Genomic DNA, 20,899 nt, shown 5'->3' with positions numbered 1-20,899 from the left:
GAAGTATCCCTTTACATACTATACATATATATCTACTGCTGTACAACATTATGGATTATTGTGTGCTTGTTGAGATTTACTGCATTGATTGATGGGAACATAAGCATTTCACTGCACCGATGACATTACTTTATTTAATCATTAGTAAGCACTTCACTGGAATCAGTTTCCCTATCCAAGAAGTGATGTCATCAGAAATAATCCTTTCTATTAAGACTGACCGACCCACCCACACACCCACCCACCCCCATGTTGACTCATCCTCTCCCCAACACACACACACATGCAGCTCCGAGGCAAGCGGGTTAGATAGAGTCTGGCCTGGTGCACGCAGAGGTTATTTTGTTTTATAGCAGCAAATGGTGCTTCGGCTCAGGCCTTTTCCTGTGACGTTCTAAATGGATCATTTTTCCCCTCCTTTTACAGTGCTCCTTGAACAAATAATTAGTAGTACAGACGTTAACACAGACGAGGCTCTGTGATGGCAACGAGTGCCCTTCCCTCTCTTTTTCTCTCTCTCCGCCTCTCTTTCTCCCTCCCTCTTTCCATCCTTTACATGCACACATACCACATCAGTCCTCATGGCCATGTGACTCACCGACACACACACACATAATCGAAAAATAATGCAAAACATAGCAACTGCCTTCCCACTCAAACATTCTCATACGCATTCCACTACAACCTTTGTCCCCTACAGAGTTCAAAAAGCCTTTCTCTCATTCCCTTAGAAGGAGGTTACAGAGGAGACCAACTACATTTCAACAGTAATAAATCTGATAAACAGAGAGAAACAAATTCAACATCGGGGTTTCCCGGCCTGTTCAAGTCAAGTCAAATCAAATAAAATTGTATTTGTCACATGCAGATGCTATTGCGGGTGTAGCGAAATGCTTGTGTTTCTAGCTCCAACAGTGCAGTAGTATCTAACAATACACACAATCTAAAGTAAAGGAATGGAATTAAAAATATATAAATAATCACACAGGTTTGGAAAGATGCACAAAGGTTCCTCTCTTCCCTCTCTTACCCACCACCAATTCCTCTCTCTCTCTCCTACTGGTTTGGCAAGAGTATTCTGAATGGGATTGGAGCCATTAATGTTCATGGTTGAGAGGGGACACTACCTTGTCCTTGGCCTACTTCAAGGGGTTGAGAGGTTAACGGTTTCTACCTTGTCCTTGGCCTCGTTCAGAAGGTCTTCTAGCTCAGAGAAGCTAAAGCTGGCCACTGTGATGAAGTCCCCCACCACGGGGACAAACTTGTCCCCCCGGTCCGTCGTCCTGCTCTGCTGGTACTGCAGCTCCTGAAGGGGGAGAGAGGGATGTTATCATTTCACTTTCTTTTTCACTCACTTTTTCTGTTGTTAGTCTTTGTAACATACGCTCTTGTATGCACAGAAAATGTATTATTCTTTCTCTTAAGTGAGGGAGGTATTACCTAGGAATGTGTGTAGTAAGTAAAGACATTGAGACAGTCGCCAGATGCGCATCACAAGCACACACAGACAGACAGACAGACAGGCGGACACACAAATGATTGACAACTCACCGTCTCTATAGCCTTCAGTCCACTCTTGATGTTGTGCACCTCTTTCTCTAGCTCAGCCAGACTGGTTTAGAAAAGGAAGACGTTCAGATGTCAGTTATGATTTAATCCTCTGCCACTATGGGTTAAGTATATTGGGGTAATAAGGCATAATCTAATCCTAGATCAACCTCTCCCTTGAGCTCCCATAGAGCAGCACCCTATTTCAAATAGCTTTTGAATGGTACCTCAGTAAAGTGGAGGAGGATAAAGTTGCGTCTAGACATTGATCTAAGGTCAGTTTTTTGTGCGGCCTAATGGTTAAGGTTAGGATGTGGTATGAGGTAAACTGATCCTAGATCTGTCAAGCAGGGGGTGGGTACTTACTTGACTTTGGCTGCCTCAGGTATGCTGAGCAGGTCCTGCTGGATGTGGAGGATGTCAGGGTAGTTCTTCTCAAAGATCATGATTAGGTAGTGCAACATGGTGATGTTCCTGTTGCAACACACATTAGAATGGATACTGAGAGAACACACATGTCATTGAAACCACTCTCTCTCACACACAGAAACACACAATTTCTCTCACCCTTACAAACGCCCTCTCACACTCACACATTTGATCTGCAAATCTCTGCCCACAACCCCTCGCCGTTCGTGCAACCGTTAGTTAACCCCTCGTGTGCCCGCTCTGACCTGTCTATGCTGGACTTGGTGTCTGCGATCTTGTTGAGGGATGACACCTTGAAGCCGTAGGCGTTGCCCCGCTGACCTTTGTTCATGAAGTTGCCGAAGGCCAGGACCACCTCCAGGGTCTGAGTCAACCTCTTACTGCGGACCACCTCCTTAGAGGCACTCAGTATGGCTGAGAGAGAAGGGGGTTGAGGGAGAGCTGTATGTGATAGCTATAACATATAAGACTACATTTAACAATGCTAGACATGAAGTCCATAGTAGATGACGGTTCAACTCCAGCGAGCAAGAGAGAGAGAGAGAGAGGGTGGGGGGGAACAATTGCAATGCATCACGATAGCTTTCACAAACTGCATTCAACACCGAAAGACATCCTTAGTAGCTAAGGTTTGAACCTCAAACTCCGCTGAGAGAGAACAATTGCAATCTTTTGTAATAGCTATAACATGGTGAAGATCTCAAATGCGTACTCCTTGCATCCTCTCTTATCTTCTCCTTCTCAAAACCTATTGGATAAGAAAGCCAGAAGTCCCTCCCCTCTGATGACCTCCTCTAATGGGTTTTGAGAAGGAGACGAGGTGAGAGGACACACAGAGTATGCAATTGAGATCTGCCCATAGATGACATCCATGACGTCTTAGCTGAGGGTTCAACCTCAAACTCCAGCGAGAGAGAGGGCAAATAACAACGTGTCATGATAGCAAATACATAGACTACAATCATTATGCAAGATGTCCACAGTGGCTAAAGGGTACATCCTCAGACGCAAAGGAAGGAGAGAGAGAACGCAATTAATACAGTAACATGAGTGGAGTTCAGGAGGGTGCAAATTTGTTCCAGATAGAAATGTCTCCTCCATAGCAGAGATGACCTATCTGACAGAGGAGGATGTATATTCTACATGTCGTATTTATATCTGAATGTTTGGTAGCATTGAACCCCATACACGACACAGGTCAGGTGGAGCCAATGTGGTGGTGGGGATACTTGAAATGAGACAACATCATCCTCTGCCTATCTCTTCCCCCTGGGAACTGAAGTCCCTGGCTGGATGGATGTAAAAAATATTTTTTTTTATCCATATTGTTATTATTATAGTCCGTTCTCTTGCGAGGAAGCTTGTAAAACACTGGCTTGAAGCTAAACTTTTTGGTTGGAATTAAAGGCTAGACACACAATATGTAGCTCCTATAAAGTCAGTTGATGGACTGAACGTCCTGGGTGGGCCTTGGAAAACAGTAAGACTACTTAAGGACTTCATAATACATTCATAAGAAGTACATAAGCAGTTCATAGATGCTTCATAGACGTCAACAATTTGACGTCTTGATGTTTCCTTTACTCCTATCTACTTCCGACAATGACAATTGTGAAGGGAGCAAAATCAGGTTTAGTGAAAAGGTAGAGAAGAACCTTTTCACACTGTCAGAGCCACCTACTGTACTGCAAAGAGTGATATGTATTTTAAAAAGCCATTGTCAAAATACACCAAATACTTCCAGACGCAGTATTAAGCAGACATTCTGTGAAATATAGACATCGTCAATAGTTACATGACTGAATCCTACTTGTACAGTATCTGCCTCATTCCATTCCAGAACCCACAAACTGTCCTCATCCTGCATGGGCGTCATGGAGAGGTTCTGAAATAAATCCCACTGAGCGTGTATAAGGGCTGCTTATTTCCTCCATCAAAAGTTGGCTCAGAGGTTATGATAGGATTACTTGTCTTATATCTTATTCAAATGTTATTAAAGTGTGCATGTCTTAATGTCATAAGCCTGAGTAGAAGCCTCTAAGGTAACTTCTAAAACCAGCACACACATACAAGGTCACATTCTCACACACGCACGCACAGTCAAATCACAGGCAAATACACACACACATTCTCACTCACAAATGCACGAGCACACATATGCACATGTGTGTACTGCATGCCTTTTGCTGGAAACCTTTACCCATGCAGCACTTAGAAGGGAACAGCGGTGTTTATGAGAACGCCTCTCCCCTTTCCAAAACAGCCTCCCTGGTAACTTCACTCTTTATTTCAACTGGAGAAAAAAAAGTCCACAAACGGTCCAAACACACACATGGGCATGCACACATAAGTTCACCTGCACACACACACACACACACACGACTCACACATACCGTACACACACATAATCACAAACACAAAAAGCTCAGAGAAATGCTTTGCTAGATGTCTAATTAACAGACTTATTGACAATTCCTCTCCTCCTACTAGATCTGTCTCTTCATTGTGGTTTCACCACAGATAACTAGGGCCTTTTCATTTATAATAGTCTGTGATGACTACTCGCCTCACATTTCCTCTGCTATTTCAGTTCATCTATAGGAGCCTTTTCAAGAACATTCAATGTACCCAAATGAAAAAAAGTGAATCCAAATGAAGAGATGCTCTTTGGCAGAGGCTTTTGTCTAAAGCAACTTATCAGTGAGTGCACACATTTTCGTATGGGTGGCCCCAGAGGGAATCAAACCCATTACCCTAGGGCCATACACTTACTAACTGAGCCACACAGGACCACAAGGCCCGAGTGTCTTTGACTAGCTACTCAATCGTACCTTCCACCTTGGGCTTGGTTTCCGCCAGGCGCTCTGCAAACTTCTTCTTGAAGTACAGGGCCTGAAGTCTCTGCTGGTAGTGGTCAATTCTAGAGGTGGGATTAAAGAGGGGATGAAAGGGACGGGATAGAGAGAAAAAAACACACCAAAAAAAGAGTTAGGAGTTAGAGTTAATGTTGTCCCCGGGGAGAATCATTTCAAAACGAGAAAAAAAAGCACGCTCCCTTAAGAATATCCTTGCAACATTTTCCTGGAGCTAACGCTGCAGATAGCAATACTTGGGTGATTTGAAAAGTTATAGTCAAATCGATCAATAATATAATAATACTTTTAGCAAAAATGTTTATCTTTAATTTACAATCTGTAGAAACTATGAGAATAGAAAGTTCATAACTTTTGTGAAGCATCACAGCACAGTTGAAAAAATAGATGGCAAATAGAAATTCAATACAGATGGTGTTATGACATATAGATGGGAGGGGTTGAAGGGTGGGACTAATAACAACAAGATAACTAATGTCAAATATACTGTCTGTAAAACGTATTTACTGTAGGTTCAGAATTTTGTGAAATAGCACAGTTAAAAATATAAGGCAATTAGAATCTCATTGGAAATGGGGTGTTAGCAAAATGGCGAAGCTCACCTGCTCATTTCGAAGAGGAAGCGGTCAGCACGGGCCATGCGCTCCAGCTCGTGTTTGTGCTCTTCCAGGAGGTCAATGTCACTCTTTTCAGGGACAAACTTCAGCAGCTACACAAGCACAAACCCAGGAGGAACTCAAATCAAAACCCACGTTTTCTTATATTGCATCTAAGAAATGTCAATGTAGTTAGCAATACACGATTGATTACTTGAATTTGCATCCCTGCATTCGTATCATCATTTGTGTAATTTTACTGGTTTAGAATAGTTCTGGTTCATCCCCAAATACACGTTATTTTTCTGTAGGCCGCAGCTTTTGTGTGTGAAAATGACAGATTGAGCTAATGGGAGTAATCCTTATAGACGGATGATGGTCAATTGAGATGATTGCCCATCAAAAAACGCACAATATGTCTGCCTTTGTAACCACTTTTGCATAAAACAAGTTGACGTGAGTAACTTTTGACTGACAAAATTGATTCATGTATATATGATTTTATCCATGTTCATGCATCTGTGTGGCCATAGTTTAATCTACAGTTATGTACAGTACCAGTCAAAGACACTCATGCAATGTTTTTTCTTTATTTTTTTACTATTTTCTACATTGTAGAATAATAGTGAAGACATCAAAACTATTAAATAACAAACAAGTCAAAAAATATATCATATTTTAGATTCTTCAAAGTAGCCACCCTTTGCCTTGATGACAGCTTTGCACACTTTTGGCATTCTTTCAACCAGTTTCATGAGAAATGGTTTTCCAACAGTCTTGAAGGAGTTCCCAGATATGCTGAGCACTTGTTGGCTGCTTTTCTTCACTCTGCAGTCCAACTCATCCAAAACCATCTCAACTGGGTCGATGTTGGGTGATAGTGGAGGCCAGGTCATCTGATGCAGCACTCCACCCCTCTCCTTCTTTGTCAAATAGCTCTTACACAGCCTGAAGGTGCTTTTTGGTTCATTGTCCTGTTGAAAAACAAATGATAGTCCCACTAAGCGCAAACCAGATGGGATGGCGTATTGCTGCAGAATGCTGTGGTAGCCATGCTGGTTAAGTGTGCCTTAAATTCTAAATAAATCAGTGACACCAGCAAAGCATCCCCACACCATCACACCTCCTCCTCCATGCTTCACGGTGGGAACCACACAGGCAGAGATCATCCGTTCACCTACTCCGCATCTCACAAAGACATGGCGGTTAGAAGCAAAACTTTCAAATTTGGACTTACCAGACTAAAGGACAAATAACCGCCAGTCTAATGTCCATTGCTCATGTTTCTTGGCCCAAGCAAGTCTCTTCTTCTTATTGGTGTCAGTTAGTAGTGGCTTCTTTGCAGCAATTCAACCATGAAGGCCTGATTCACTCCGTCTCCTCTGAACAGTTGATGTTGAGATGTGTCTGTTACTTGAACTCTGTGAAGCATTTATTTGGGATGCAATTTCAGAGGCTGGTAACTCTAATGAACTTATCCTCTGCAGCAGAGGTAACTCTGGGTCTCTTCCTTTCCTGTGGTGGACCTCATGACAACCAGTTTCATCATAGAGCTTGATGGTTTTTGCGACTGCACTTGAAGAAACTTTCAAAGTTCTTTCCGGATTGACTGACAATTTGTCTTAAAGTAATGGACTGTCATTTCTCTTTGCTTATTTGAGCTGTTCTTGCCATAATATGGACTTGGTCTTTTACCAAATAGGGCTATCTTCTATATACCACCCCTACCTTGTCACAAGACAACTGATTGCCTCAAACGCATTAAGGAAAGAAATTCCACAAATGAACTTTTAACATGGCACACCTGTTAATTGAAATGCATTCCTGGTGACTACCTCATGAAGCTGGTTGAGAGAATGCCAAGAGTGTGCAAAGCTGTCATCAAGGCAAAGGGTGGCTACTTTGAAGAATCTCAAATATATTTTGATTTGTTTAACACTTTTTTTTTTTAAATAGTAAAAATAAAGAAAAACCCTGGAATGAGTAGGTATCTCCAAACTTTTGAATGGTACTGTATACAGGTAAATATCTTAAGTCTGATATTTTGAGTTACACTTAAGTAGATGCCAAAACGATTCTCCACCCTTCTTCCAAAGTGTGCACTTGCACACATCCAGTAAAGGATTTAAAAGCATAGGATGGGTGTGAGCATTGGTTGGAAGGAGTTTCCACCAGTGTTAAATCTATGACAGGGAGTGTGCTTGTGCACACTTCAGATAAGAGGGGAGAATCGGGATGTAGCCAGAAAGTGGCTTAATTCTCACGCGGTCTACTTTATTGTTGTGCCCGAAGCAAAGCATTAACCTGATTTTCTTTGTTGATGTGTATGCACGCCGCAAGACTCACTTTGCATAAAAGTCTGCCCGGCAAAAGGAATTATTTATCTCTTTCCTCTGTGACTATGGGTTCTTTCTTTAAACAGCCACAAGCTAACAGCCACCAAATATTGAGTTGATTTGACATTTAAAGAAACTTGTTGAGGATAGGGGGCAGTATTTTCACTTTGGATGAATTGCGTGCCCAAAGTGAACTGCATCAAACTCTGTCCTAGATTGCTAATATATGCATATTATTATATATTATCATATATTATTATTATTATTATTACTACTGGATAAAAAATACTCTGAAGTTTCTACAACTGTTTGAATTATGTCTGTGAGTATAACAGAACTCATAGGGCAGGCAATCTTCCAAACAAGAAGTGAAATTCTTTCCCAACAAGATATGGATCTGGAAGCACTTCCTACGCCTTCCACTAGATGTCCTCATTCAGTAGAAAGTGTAATGGAGCATTTGCTGTGAACTTTGACCGAATGGGAGGGGAAATAGTCAGTGTCCCGACAGAATGCCATTTTCCCGTGGCGCATTTCTCTGAGAGTGCTACTGCTGTTCCATTTGGCTCCAGATGTAAACGTATGATCCGGTTGGAACGTTATTGGATATATATGATAATAACATCCTGAAGATTGATTCTCTACTTAGTTTGACCAGTTTATTCGACCTGGAATATATATTTTGGAAGTTTTCGTGCAAGTTATCTTGGACCAGCAGTCAGTTTTTGAACTACCCTTTTAATAATCATAATAATAATTCATTAAACTTATTTTCATAATAGAAATCTCATTGTGCTTCTTAACCAAAAACAAACAAACAAACAAGCAATATATCATGACAGGTCAGGTCAACCAATAGGGGCTTTGAATGCTGCATCTTCTGGAGAGGGTCAGTAAATTATTGTGATGGAGTCTGCTGATGATCTGGTAGAGCAGGGGTCGGCAACAGGCGGCCGGAGGGCCACTACCTTCCGCAAGTCAATTGTTTTTTTGGGGGGGTTTTTTGGAGGGGGGGGGGGGTCGCTTTTTGGATAAATAAAATACTTAAATCACCAGGAATTCATCTCTAAATGAATTTAATTTACACAAATAACAAAAGAGATGTGTAATCAAGACATGAAAGGATTGTTTATTTATTTTTTATTTATTGAGGATAAATTACCTGCTCCAGCATGTCCTTGGCTAGCTCTTCCCGCTCGTCCATCTCTAGAATGGCCCTCTTGATCTCCTCGTTACTCATTTTTAACCTGCGAGGACAGACCAATAGAGAGATTTAGTTAGCAATGATGAGAGAGATTTAGTTAGCAATGATGATACAAACTGCAAACTGCAGGAAGGCAGGAGGGATACTGTATCTACAATATATGTGACTTAACTGCCTCAGCTCGCTTATGTCTTCTGTTTACTGTGTTTTAATTAATATTTTTAAATGTCATTTGTACCCACAGTTTAGCTTGTACAATGCCTTGTTGAAGAACAGTAAAACAAACTCTCTCTCTTCACAAGGCAACAGTAAACATGTCATCACCCATGAATGATGCAGCTCCCAACTTGGGCCAATGTGTGTACTTTTGTAAATGCCGGATCTCTATGTCAAAATGCATTAATGGAAAGGTGGATACCTAGTGAGTTGTACAACTGAAATCCTTTAACTGAAATGTGTCTTCCACATTTATCCCATCCCCTCTGAATCAGAGAGGTGCGGGGGGCTGCCTTAATCGACATCCACGTCTTCGGCTCCCAGTGTGTTAACTGCCTTGCAGAATGACAGATTTTTACCTTGTCAGTTCTGGGATTCGATCCAGCATCCTTTCAGTTACTGGCCCAACACTAACTACTAGCCTACCTGCATTATTCACCTAAGGTTTGCCAAAATCCGGCCAGTGGTGTCTGAAATATCACGTGTGACGTACTAAAGTACTACGTACTAAAGTACATCCAGACAGAGACAGATCCATAGTCCCCCTCCCAATTTCAAGGGTAGGGGACAATTAGCACTGTAGAAGCTAACCAACCATTTGCAAACAAACACACAGTGGTGCCATGTTTCCAATCAATGTGGGTTCATATTGAAAAGTCAATATAGATTATCCCCACCAGGCAATGTGATACACAATGCAAACTGTTGGGTTCTGAGACAATGAAAATATACTTATTCATGTCACTGATGGAGTGCTGAGGTTTAGAGGGTGGAGATCTTAGAAACTAACAATGTCACTGAGGGAGAGAGGGTAATGTATACTGTTTACATTATGTCAGGATATGTTATTGTTAGCCATCAGGGATACTCTGGGAGGAGAAGAGACACAGTCTGGAATCTATAACCATGACAGCCTTGACCTGGGGAGGAGTGAGCACTTTGGGGAAGAGGTCAGGTTAGATGAAGTGAGGAAGAACATATATCACTATGGTTCTGTCTAGCAACAGGGATGCATTGGCTGTTCAGTTGTGGAGGAGAAGACTCAGCCTAGGAGAAAGGGTTAAATATCAGTGCTTGTGTGAAATGTTTTTTGTCTGAATTACAGCTGTATCGACCCTTTGGGAAGAATTAAACTTGGTTAAGCGTCTTAAGGTATTTACTCAAAATTAGAACCTAACAAAACAAAGCACTTCACATTAAATAGCCTGTCAAAATGAGTTCGCCATGCACAGTAAATTGGTTGTGCTCAAATACTAGCATATCAACCTATCCGTTCAACTAGGTTATAATATAACCAAAGGATTGACTAATGAAAAACCAACAGTACAAGCAACACAATCACTCCAATGTACTGTAGTACCGTAGGGTAACTTCCATACATTGTACTGCTTTACCAGACCATACTCGACCTCGAGAGTATGGCCAACAGCAGCAGAGTTGATCAGTGCCCACTGCATTGGGTTTGGATCGATGACACTCTCTGGCAGTACACAACAAAGCCCTACTGACTACAGACTGACCTCATTTGGAAATGGTTGGGCCCGTGTATGTACCCACTAGTTTTTAGTCAATGGCATTGGCGGCATCCTAAATGGGACCCTTAGGCCTATAGAGCTCTGGTCAAAAGTAATGCACAACATAGGGAATATGGTGCCATTTGGGACGTAGGCAATGACAGTGACCTGAGCTCCAGGGCATGTGGGGGCTCTAAAATCCTGTCTATTGATCTGTGAAGTGGGACAAGACTCTCAATCATCTCTCTTAGGGCACTAAAGTATACAAATGGCCATATTGTGAATTGGGGGAGAAGTTAGCTCCTTGGAAGTGACAAAAATTGATCCCAGTCAAGATGTTATGTGACTGGACATCCCCCGAGGAGAAGTTATACTGTTTGTCTAGTTTTAGACATTTATCATTTCAGTCATGCTTATAACTGTGATTCCTCAATTACTTCGACAAATCAGCAAAAAGGAATGTCATGTTTTTCAAATCACACATCCTTGGCTCCAGTTTAAAAAACCCTGCTCTTCTAAATGACTACTATGCCATATAATTGCATTTCCTGAACAGATCTCCTCCTCCTTGAGGAGTCCATTAAAAATACACTGACCAGGTAAAAGCTACAGTTATTGATGACACCTGTTAAATCAGTGTGAATCATTCAGAGGGTGAATGGGCAAGACAAAATATTTAAAAAAGTGAAAGTGTTATGGTAATAGGTGCCAGGCACACCAGTTTGAGTGTCAAGAACTGCAATGCTGCTGGGTTTTTCACATTCAACAGTTTTCCATGTGTATCAAGAATGGTCCACCACCCAAAGGACATCCAGCCAATTTGCCACAACTGTGGGAAGCATCTAAGTCAACATGGGCCAGCATCTCTGTGGAACGCTTGACCCTCGGAAGTCCCGTCCCCCCACCTCCTTGCTACCACGGCACCACAGAGGAGTCAATTGAGTTACCGTGTACTTACTTTGCAGTATAGTTCAGGGTGCCTTGCATACTTTCTAACATAATATATTGCAAAGATAGATGCCAAAAAGGCAAATATAATGCCATCTTTATGGTTACAAGGGTTGAGAATTATAATACGATTAACCTGGATCCTATATCGGTTTGTGTTGTATAGCTAACTCCTGTAACGACCATAGTAGTTGGCTACAGAGCACAAATAGATCTGAGACTGGACTATAATGTGATGTGCGTAACAAAACAACCTATAAGTCCTATATGTGGTGGCTGTTGTGAAGTGGTTACGCTCTAGGCACATACATATATTGTTCCCTACCAGGCTGAGTTTCAATACCAGAGTCCACCCTTCCAACTATTCCTTCCACCTCTTTGTACTCCCCTCTAATTCTGTATGTGTCTAAATGCACTGAGTCCTGATGTCCCAGGGTTACATCAAAAGACTTAGCATCGACACAGGAGGGGATTGTGCATACTTAGAGAGCAGGATGACGCAGTTCTGAGCGCGGCGACCGTCGATTACCGACAGCTCCTTCACCTTGCGAGTGCTCAGGTACAGGTCATCCATCGAGCCTGTTTCCTTCTTCACAGGGAGAGAAGGGAGGGAGGAGAGAAGAAACGAGATCAGTGTCTGACAGTATACGGCATTGACACCTCAAGTGAGAATGGAATTGGGTGCCGCTACTCCCTTTATAGTCCACTACTATTGACCAAGGCGGGCCCTGGTAGTAGTGGACTACAAGGAATACGGGTGCCATTTCAGACACATCCATGTTCAGTTTAAGGCCAATTAGCAAATTATTGGATGGAAGACGTGTGATGCCACTTCTTTTCGTGTGAAATGTGACTAATGGACACTTTAGTGCAGGAGAAGGGTATTTAAAGCCCCTACATTGGAAGTCTACCCACAATACTACCATACTGTACCCTCCCCTGTGGTTGAATGCTAAGGTTGTGCCAATGTTGGCCTTTGGTCACAATCGCCCTTCCCAGAACCATTGGCAAAGGCACCTGGCCAGGAAAGGTTTTCAACTGTCACCGAGTGTTTATGTCAGTTTTCGTTAGGGCATTATGGAGGTCTTATAAACATCTTGATGAAATGAAGCGTTTGCAGTCAGGCATATAAGAAGAGCTCAGAAAAGCCATGAAAAAAAGATCTTCAAAAGTCCATGTCGGTGCGAGCAGAAAATCTAAAATAGGTCTTGGGAGGAACGCTTTTTGGTGAGTCACCATCAAGAACACAGCGTAGGCTATTCCATAAACATTTCCGAAAGGGCAGGAAACGGTGCTACGAACTGGGTGCGAGGCAGCTTGTCAGATATTTTGGTAAGCTTCACACAAATGTAGTATTAAAAAATCCACAAGGGGAACGAATAGATGTTTAAAAACTGTCTGGGGTTGAAATGTTCAAAAGTATATTTTATTTATGGTCTAAGCAGGCTTCCTGCACTTCCGAAATGTCCCTTTGGGGTTACGGGAAGGATGACGCATTTGAAACAGCTACTGGCTTCCAAAGAAAGATGCTTTTCTTCCATGCCCGCATTGACCAATAGTTCTACAGCAAAGCCTGACTGGCAGGATGGCACAGGGTCAAGGGACCACTCCCATTTGCTGTACTGCAGCCGCCCAGCCCTGCTATCTCTACTCACGCACGCACTCCAGATGTATACACCTTTAGAATTGTTACAATTAACTGGGGTGATCAAAAGGTAGAAGGGGAACCTTGTTTTGTGTTCTTGGCCACACTTGTTTGTTGGCTTTAGCTAAGTGGACTTAACTGCGCTCTGCTTCATACTTTTCTTACTTTGTTCATTGTAGTTTAGTGATGATGGTTATGATAATTGATAGTGAAATTACACTTTGGCTTCTTGAACCCAACTAGGGGCATTAAAGGCTTCATGAACTAAGGTCAGAACTGAGAAGTGCTGTTAACAACTGACTGATGATTTACCACTGATTGCTTTCCCACAAGTACTGTACATGTCAGGGATGGGGTCAATACCATATAAATACCGTCAATTCAGGAAGTAAGCTCACATTCCAATTTGCTTACTTCCTGAATGACTGAATTGAAATTGAACTGATCCCAACCCTGCTACCTCATTTGACCATGACACTTTCAAATTCACTGTCAGCCATGAGCGGACTGACATTTTTAGATATGTTATCTAACGGACAGTTTTAGTACTAAGATATCATTAAAAGCACAATCTTCAACCATCACTGTTAAAACAGATCTATCTCTGCTGTTATCTTATTTGTTTACTAATTTAACCCTTTTTATCCAGGTAAGTACATTTAGAAAACATTTGTAATGCTTATTAACCTCTAATCAAGCAAGCCAATTAATTAAACTTGAAATATACTATAAATGTTTCATTTTCCAATATGTATTACATGTTTTATTTAAACCTTTAATTCACCAGAAATTCCCCATTGAGGTCAAAAGACCAATAACGCCACTAGCTACTTCAAACACTACATGATTATCCATGTGGCAGCCCATGTGTGCTCGGAGAAGGGAGAGAGGAAGGGAGGGAGGGAAGGAGAGACAGAGGTAACAGTGTGGGAGCACGAGAGACCCGAGACTCACCTGCTTGAAGGATTGGTTAGTGAGCAGCTCCTGCCCAGGTAGTCGGAGAGTGCAGAGAGAGCGAGAGAGACCAAAATCGAAACACATGCAAAGGTTAGCACTTCAAGCCAGCAAAGAAAGGCAAAACCACAGTAGCTAGCAACTAGAGACTACACCACTACATACTAGAATGCAAAAGTGCAGATGTCTCTGGGGGGCTTGGTTCATCGAAAGTCTTCAAGGGCTTGTTTCATCACTACTGGTGACGATGAGCTTGTAAAAGGTTTTGGGAAGCAACCCATCACAAAATGATATTAGTGGATAAAATGACAAATTAAAAGTCTAGAAAGGAAGACTAGTCATATATAACCGTTGGAATACCATCAAACGGAATACAGCACTTGTCAATGCAGGACGAGACCATTGGTTACTTGTATAAATAAACATCATTCATGAATCACTTTCACTACAGTCTTCAAATGAGCCATTAATCATAGCCGGCCCTTTATAAGAACAACAAGGGCGAAGGAATTGGCAGTTTATTGATTAAACCAATAAAACATGTTTTTTTAAATGTTACACAAACTATTGTAACACCTCCATTTTATGACCCTCTTACTAAGTCTGTGGGTAAAACATTGTTTAAACTATTGATATTAGGCTTACCAGCAAATTACTGCTTAATCCATTTTGTATGCAAACCCAATTGGGAGATTTGAAGATAATTAGGACCTCCCATTGATATCACTGGATGAGTTAGCCTTAATTAGCTTAAGTACACCGGTACAGACTTAAAATGAGTGCGTGTACATGATTAAATCATTGCTAAGTACATTAGCTTCAAAAACATGTATAGGCATAGTTAGTCATAATAGCTAACTAGCAGCTAAGGTTTTTAGGTTAAATGCAGTTGAATGCATTTGTAGACTAGGTTTCCTCCTTTTCCGTTCCCTTGTACGCAAATACTGTAGCACATTGTCCCCCAATCACCCTATTTCAAGGTCCTGACAGAAATATAAGTCTTTGGCTAAGTCTGGGCTGTGGTAAGTCCTCATGACAGTGACGATATTGACTGGTTCCTTTGTTTTAGCCTACTCCATGGCTGTGTCCCAAATAGCACCCTATTCCTTACTTTTGACTAGGGCTATTATGAGGATCATATTACTGCCACACCGGCAGTCACAAGTCATGACTGCAGTCAAATTCAACATCATAGTTGAGTCATAGTAAACTAGGCTTCTCCAAAAGTGCGCTCTGTTGCCATTGATGGTAATTAGTGGCCTACCAAACTTGCTAACGGCCAGTCCCTAATGGCCTGATATTCAGCGCTCGATTGTCCCTCTAATCATTGACATCAATGCAAATGCCATCGAAAATCAAATCAAACACTTTATGAGAGCCCTGCTATTCAGGGTGACATAGGATCACCTGCTACGCAGCGAGATCCAGCTCCTCATGGCTGCTTGATGCATAGAATTAAAAAAGTGTTCCTATAAGCCTATGTTGCCGCAACATTTCTATAGTCTATGCTATGCAATTGTGTGTGAGAACTGAGTTTTGATGGCCTCTATTAAAAAAAGTTTAAAGTTTCCTAATATTAAGCACATTGCTTCGCTTTACACAATCAGATTGATCAGATCATTGGCGAATCAGATCACATTTTTTATGATTTTCCTGCACCTATAGAATGTATCTAAATACAAATGGCACCAGCACCCAAAATGAGTCAAGCACTGGCCTATCAGATAACACATTTTATTTGGCAGATGCCTTTCAGGACACTCAAGGATATCTTGCATTACATCTAGTACTGAACATAAAATCAATTTCATTTAGGCCTATGTAATGAATTTGAATTATGCTTGATTGTTTACCGAGAAAAAACACATTTTCTCCTACAGAGCTCCATTTTTATGGAATGGTCTGCCTATCCATGTGAGAGACGCAAACTCAGTCTCAACCTTTAAGACTTTATTGAAGACTCATGTCTTCAGTAGGTCCTATGATTGAGTGTAGGCTGGCCCAGGGGTTGTCTCAGGGTAGTAGGTTGGTAGTTGAAGATATCCCTCAAGTGGTGTGAGGGCTTCCGGGGGTATCGTCCGACAGGGCCACAGTCTCCCGACCCCTCCTATGTCAACCTCCAGTATTTATGCTGCAATAGTTCATGTGTTGGGGGGCTAGGGTCAGTCTGTTATATCTGGAGTATTTCAGTATGCACCCTCTACCCTCTGCCATTTGGGGTGCAGCCCATGAGACTGAAGAACCTTGCCCGCCCCCTACCAAATGCACTGAAGACACGCTCCAGCTCTTTGACATTCACACAATCAGCCATTCAGGAGGGAACAGCACCTAAGGTTAGCATAAAGCCATGAGTAAGCCTGACTCCGGACTCTTCAAAACCACTCAAACACACGCGCACGCACGCACACACACAAGCATACATACATTCTGTCACACATAGACACGCACAAGCACATGCACACACACCAAGATGTCAAGGCTCAATGCATTACTTCAAACACAATCAATCCCTTTCTGCCACTGCAACCACATAGTGCATGTCTATATATTTTTACATACACTACCAGCATGTACGCACACAGACACATTTCAATCCCCACGATATTTGACAGTTTAGGTGACAACGCCCCACTAACTAAAAATGCTGTTTTACTTATCCAATCAATTCAAAGTGTCCATACTTGCTGTCTCTGATAGGCCGAGAACATCTTTTCGATGTCCTTGAGGTCGAGGATCTTGAAGGCCCTCAGGTCATCAACGTCGTGCCAGATGGTGCCAGTGATCTTATTCTGCGGGGTGGCCATAAATTGAGGGTGGATTACAAACTCTGAAGTTTCCTGCTGTTACAGATCTAGGATCAGCTCAAATTAATAATTAGTGGGGAAAATGTTAAACTGACCCAAGATCACCGTCTAGGGGCAACTTCACCCTACACCAGATTATAAACAGTAATAATCGAGGATTGGGGGGGGGGGGGGGGGGGGGTGCTGTGTGCCAGAGATGATTGCAGACAAGTGTAAGTGTAAGAATGTCAGCGATTATAAGATGTAATAAATTTTGCCCTAACTAATAGTTAGCCCCAGAACAGTCTACTGCATAGGCCTACTATTTTTCTAATTAGTTGTGTGCAAGCTAGTTAGCAATGTTAGTCATTTCAGGCAAAATTAAATCCTACATCATCTTTTGAGAAGTGTAACTAGGTCAAAATACACTTTTTATTTCAACTAATTTTAACATTTTGTCAACTTAAGTTTTCCCATCTCTAGAGGTTTAATAAAAAATGACTATATTAAGTACCAATTTAGTGCCAAAAAAAGTAACAGGATTGACCGTGACATGGTTGACGATTTCTTCTTAAATCAGCCATAAATCCCCTTGTGACCAGTAATGAAGCTTGTTGTGTACAACAGGGATTGGCAATTGAATGCTAGCTTCACCAAAAAAAAAAAATGAAACTTAAAATATTTTTAGCCTATTTATGAGTAACAGGGTTGAAGTGTTATGGTCGACTCGCCGTTTTCCACCACAAAACAACAGAAAATGGTCAAAAAGAGTAGAACCAGCTTACCTGTTTTACTCTATGATTTGACTATTGGGGTTCAATATTTGTTTTGAAACAAATATTGATAAAGGAACAGTTTCATAATTTAAAACGAGAGTTCAGTTCACGTTAACAGGGTTGACCTTCTAATAAGAGACGTATCTAAATAAATCCTTAATCACTAATCACATTAAATAAATAATAGTCTTCAGAAATGACTTTGTCAAAGCAACAACATAACTAGGGTTTTACAATGATAGTGAAACTTGGTTCAACTCTTCAGAGAAATGACACAGGGTTGATGGAGGGTACGTCGAAATGCAGAATCTTGGCACTTTAGCAAGCCTCAACTCACCTAGAAAATCTGATTAATTGAATTATCAATGTGGTCTATATTAAAAGGGAACTTCATTTAATATAACAGGCTTTTAAAATTCAATATTGGGATGCAAAAGGCACTCATTTCGTGGAACGACCCATGTAACAAATGATGTACTTACTAAAAGTTAACCCAGGGCAGAATAGTCTACTGCAAATTCTCTGTCCTGAGAAACTCAATTCAACAAAATGGGTTCCATTCAGTGCATAGTGAAATGCTAGCACAGTGCTCTGTTGTAATCTACGTTCATCAAACCCCAACATAAGGACCAAGCTGGAATGCTAACAACCTCCTCTTCATAGTCTAAATTGCACACCTACTCATTCCAGGGTTTTTATTTATTTAGACTATTTTTTACATTGTAGAATAATAGGGGGAAAAAATTTGTTAAATAAAACAAAATATATTTTATATTTGAGATTCTTCAAACTAGCCACCTTGATGACAGCTTTGCGCTTAGTGGGACTATCATTTGTTGTTCAACAGGACAATAACCCAAAACACTTCCAGAATGTGTAAGGGCTATTTGACCAAGAAGGATAGTAATGGAGTGCTGGATCAGATGACCTGGCCTCCACCATCACCCTACCTCAACCCAATTGGGATGGTTTGGGATGGGTTGGACTACAGAGTGAAGGGAAATCAACCAACAAGTGCTCAGCATATGTGGGAACTCCTTCAAGACTGTTGGAAAAGCATTCCAGGTGAAGCTGGTTGAGAGAATGCCAAGAGTGTGCAAAGCTGTCATCAAGGCAAAGGGTGACTACTTTGAAAAAGTACTGTTTTTTTTGGTTACTACATGATTCCATTTGTGTTATTTCATAGTTTTGATGTCTTCACTAGTGTACTACAATGTAGAAAATAGTAAAAAGAAAGAAAAACCCTTGAATGAGTAGCCGTTTCCAAACTTTTGACTGGTACTGTACATTAACACAAATATATTTATATTAAATGTAGCCCTAGAAGTGGTTATTTCAGTGAAATCAGACAACAGACCAGTACTCTTTACCTCGCCCAGCTTGGCCCAGTTGAAAGATTTGAGTGGGTGCGAGGGCTGCGGGATAGACTTGGAGCGCATGGTAGCAGTAGTAATAAATCCAGGTGGGCCCAGAGGAGGTGGGATTCCAGAGAAGATGGGTGGAGCTCCAGGAGGAGGAGGAGGGCCTCCAGGTGGAGGAGGGGGAGGAGGAGGGCAGCTGAATGGCAGAGGGGGAGGGGGCGGAGGGAAGCCTCCAGTCATGGGGGGAGGGGGGACGGGGCCACCAGGGGGCGGAGGAGGGAAAGGTACGCTGTCACCCTATTGGTGGAAAGAAAGAAAATGAGAGGATGTTTACTTGTTAGAAATAAGAAAATCAAACAATCTATTAAAAACTTTTATTTGCACACCATTAAACTAAAACAAACTATGAAGCATTTGGCATCACATTAAGAATATAACATGTGGTTTCAAACCAACCTTCGAACAGTATGAAATTGAACATGACTATGTGTTTGCCTTTTCGAAATATGTGTAAACATATGTATACTGTTGAAACTCCATTGCTAGCAACGGGACAATATAGATTTTCTGAATTTCAATCTTTAACTACAGTTTGCCAACCCTAAGGCTACAGACAGAGATTTTGCATCTAATAATGAAAACTTTTCAATGGAAGTCATTTGTTGGATGATGGACAACTGAAATGATTGTCCGTCAAAAAATACACATAATATGCCCGCCTCTTTGAGTTTGCATCTTGTCCCAAAATAATTGACTTGAGACTTGACTGATGGACTAAAACAGTAAAACACAATAATGACTGCATATACGATTTCATCCGTCTCTGTGTGGACACAGCCTAAAACAGTGGGACAAGAAGAGACATTGTGAAAGCATGCTTACTGCTATGTCACTGATGCGCGAGTGCAGGTCGAGCACTTGGTCCCGCGCTGACCGCAACTCCACTCCCTCTCTCTGTAGTTTGTCCTTCATCTTATTGAGGGTCTTCATCATGTCCTCCTTCTCCTGCGTCTTGGTATCACATTCCCTCTCTTTCCGCTCCAGCTTGGCCATTAGCTCTGAGTGGTCTAAAAGAGCACATGGTGTAGAAGATATCATTGCTGTTCAAATTGTTGTATATTCTCAAATTCGCACACACAAGCACTCGGACTTGCACACACACACAAACAGAAACGCACACACTACACCCACACACGGTAGACATTCACAAGCAAACAGAAGGACACATGCAGACAAATACACACACACGGCTCTCTGCATCTCTGGCCAAAGGCATAACACAATCCCATAGATGCACTTCTGCACTATGGCCAGCATATGGCGATGTTTCAAACATGTAGAAGATACCGTTTTACCTTTCCTAAACTTCTCTGCTTGGTCTCTCCATTGCTTAACCTCATTTTCATTGAACAACCTGTGAGGAAAGACAAACAACATGGCTCTTAACCTAATCAAAGTCTATTTGGTAACAGGGCTCCACGGTCCACACTAAATCGAGCCAAACGGTCAATTCAATACAAGGAAAATGGTCCATTTCAAATCAAATCAAATTGTATTTGTCACATACACATGGTTAGCAGATGTTAATGCGAGTGTAGCGAAATGCTTGTGCTTCTAGTTCCGACAGTGCAGTAATATCTAACAAATAATCTAACAAATTCACAACAACTACCTTATACACACAAGTGTAAAGGAATGAATAAGAATATGTACATA

General features: G+C 41.5%; 1 protein-coding gene across 3 annotated transcripts in view; it reads right to left on the bottom strand.

Annotated features, from left to right (window-relative positions):
• The window catches only part of daam2 (dishevelled associated activator of morphogenesis 2), a 226,716-nt gene that overhangs the window by 5,197 nt on the left and 200,620 nt on the right, over window positions 1–20,899 (bottom strand). For 2 of the 3 annotated variants that reach the window (XM_036963290.1, XM_036963289.1), the window contains exons 12-24: window positions 20,539–20,597; window positions 20,066–20,250; window positions 19,193–19,480; window positions 16,945–17,052; window positions 14,264–14,293; window positions 12,147–12,253; window positions 8,945–9,029; window positions 5,453–5,559; window positions 4,809–4,897; window positions 2,223–2,391; window positions 1,915–2,022; window positions 1,552–1,612; window positions 1,175–1,306 (exon numbers count right to left, since the gene is read on the bottom strand). In XM_036963290.1, coding sequence (XP_036819185.1) covers window positions 1,175–1,306; window positions 1,552–1,612; window positions 1,915–2,022; window positions 2,223–2,391; window positions 4,809–4,897; window positions 5,453–5,559; window positions 8,945–9,029; window positions 12,147–12,253; window positions 14,264–14,293; window positions 16,945–17,052; window positions 19,193–19,480; window positions 20,066–20,250; window positions 20,539–20,597 — 1,528 coding nt within the window. The remainder of the gene's footprint in view (window positions 1–1,174; window positions 1,307–1,551; window positions 1,613–1,914; window positions 2,023–2,222; window positions 2,392–4,808; window positions 4,898–5,452; window positions 5,560–8,944; window positions 9,030–12,146; window positions 12,254–14,263; window positions 14,294–16,944; window positions 17,053–19,192; window positions 19,481–20,065; window positions 20,251–20,538; window positions 20,598–20,899) is intronic. The other variant, XM_036963291.1, reaches the window with a different exon arrangement.

This window comes from Oncorhynchus mykiss, chromosome 26, assembly GCF_013265735.2.
Source record: "Oncorhynchus mykiss isolate Arlee chromosome 26, USDA_OmykA_1.1, whole genome shotgun sequence".
Taxonomy (NCBI): Eukaryota; Metazoa; Chordata; class Actinopteri; order Salmoniformes; family Salmonidae; genus Oncorhynchus; species Oncorhynchus mykiss.
Note: the sequence above shows the minus strand (reverse complement) of the source record. Positions and strands in the feature narration are given on the sequence as shown.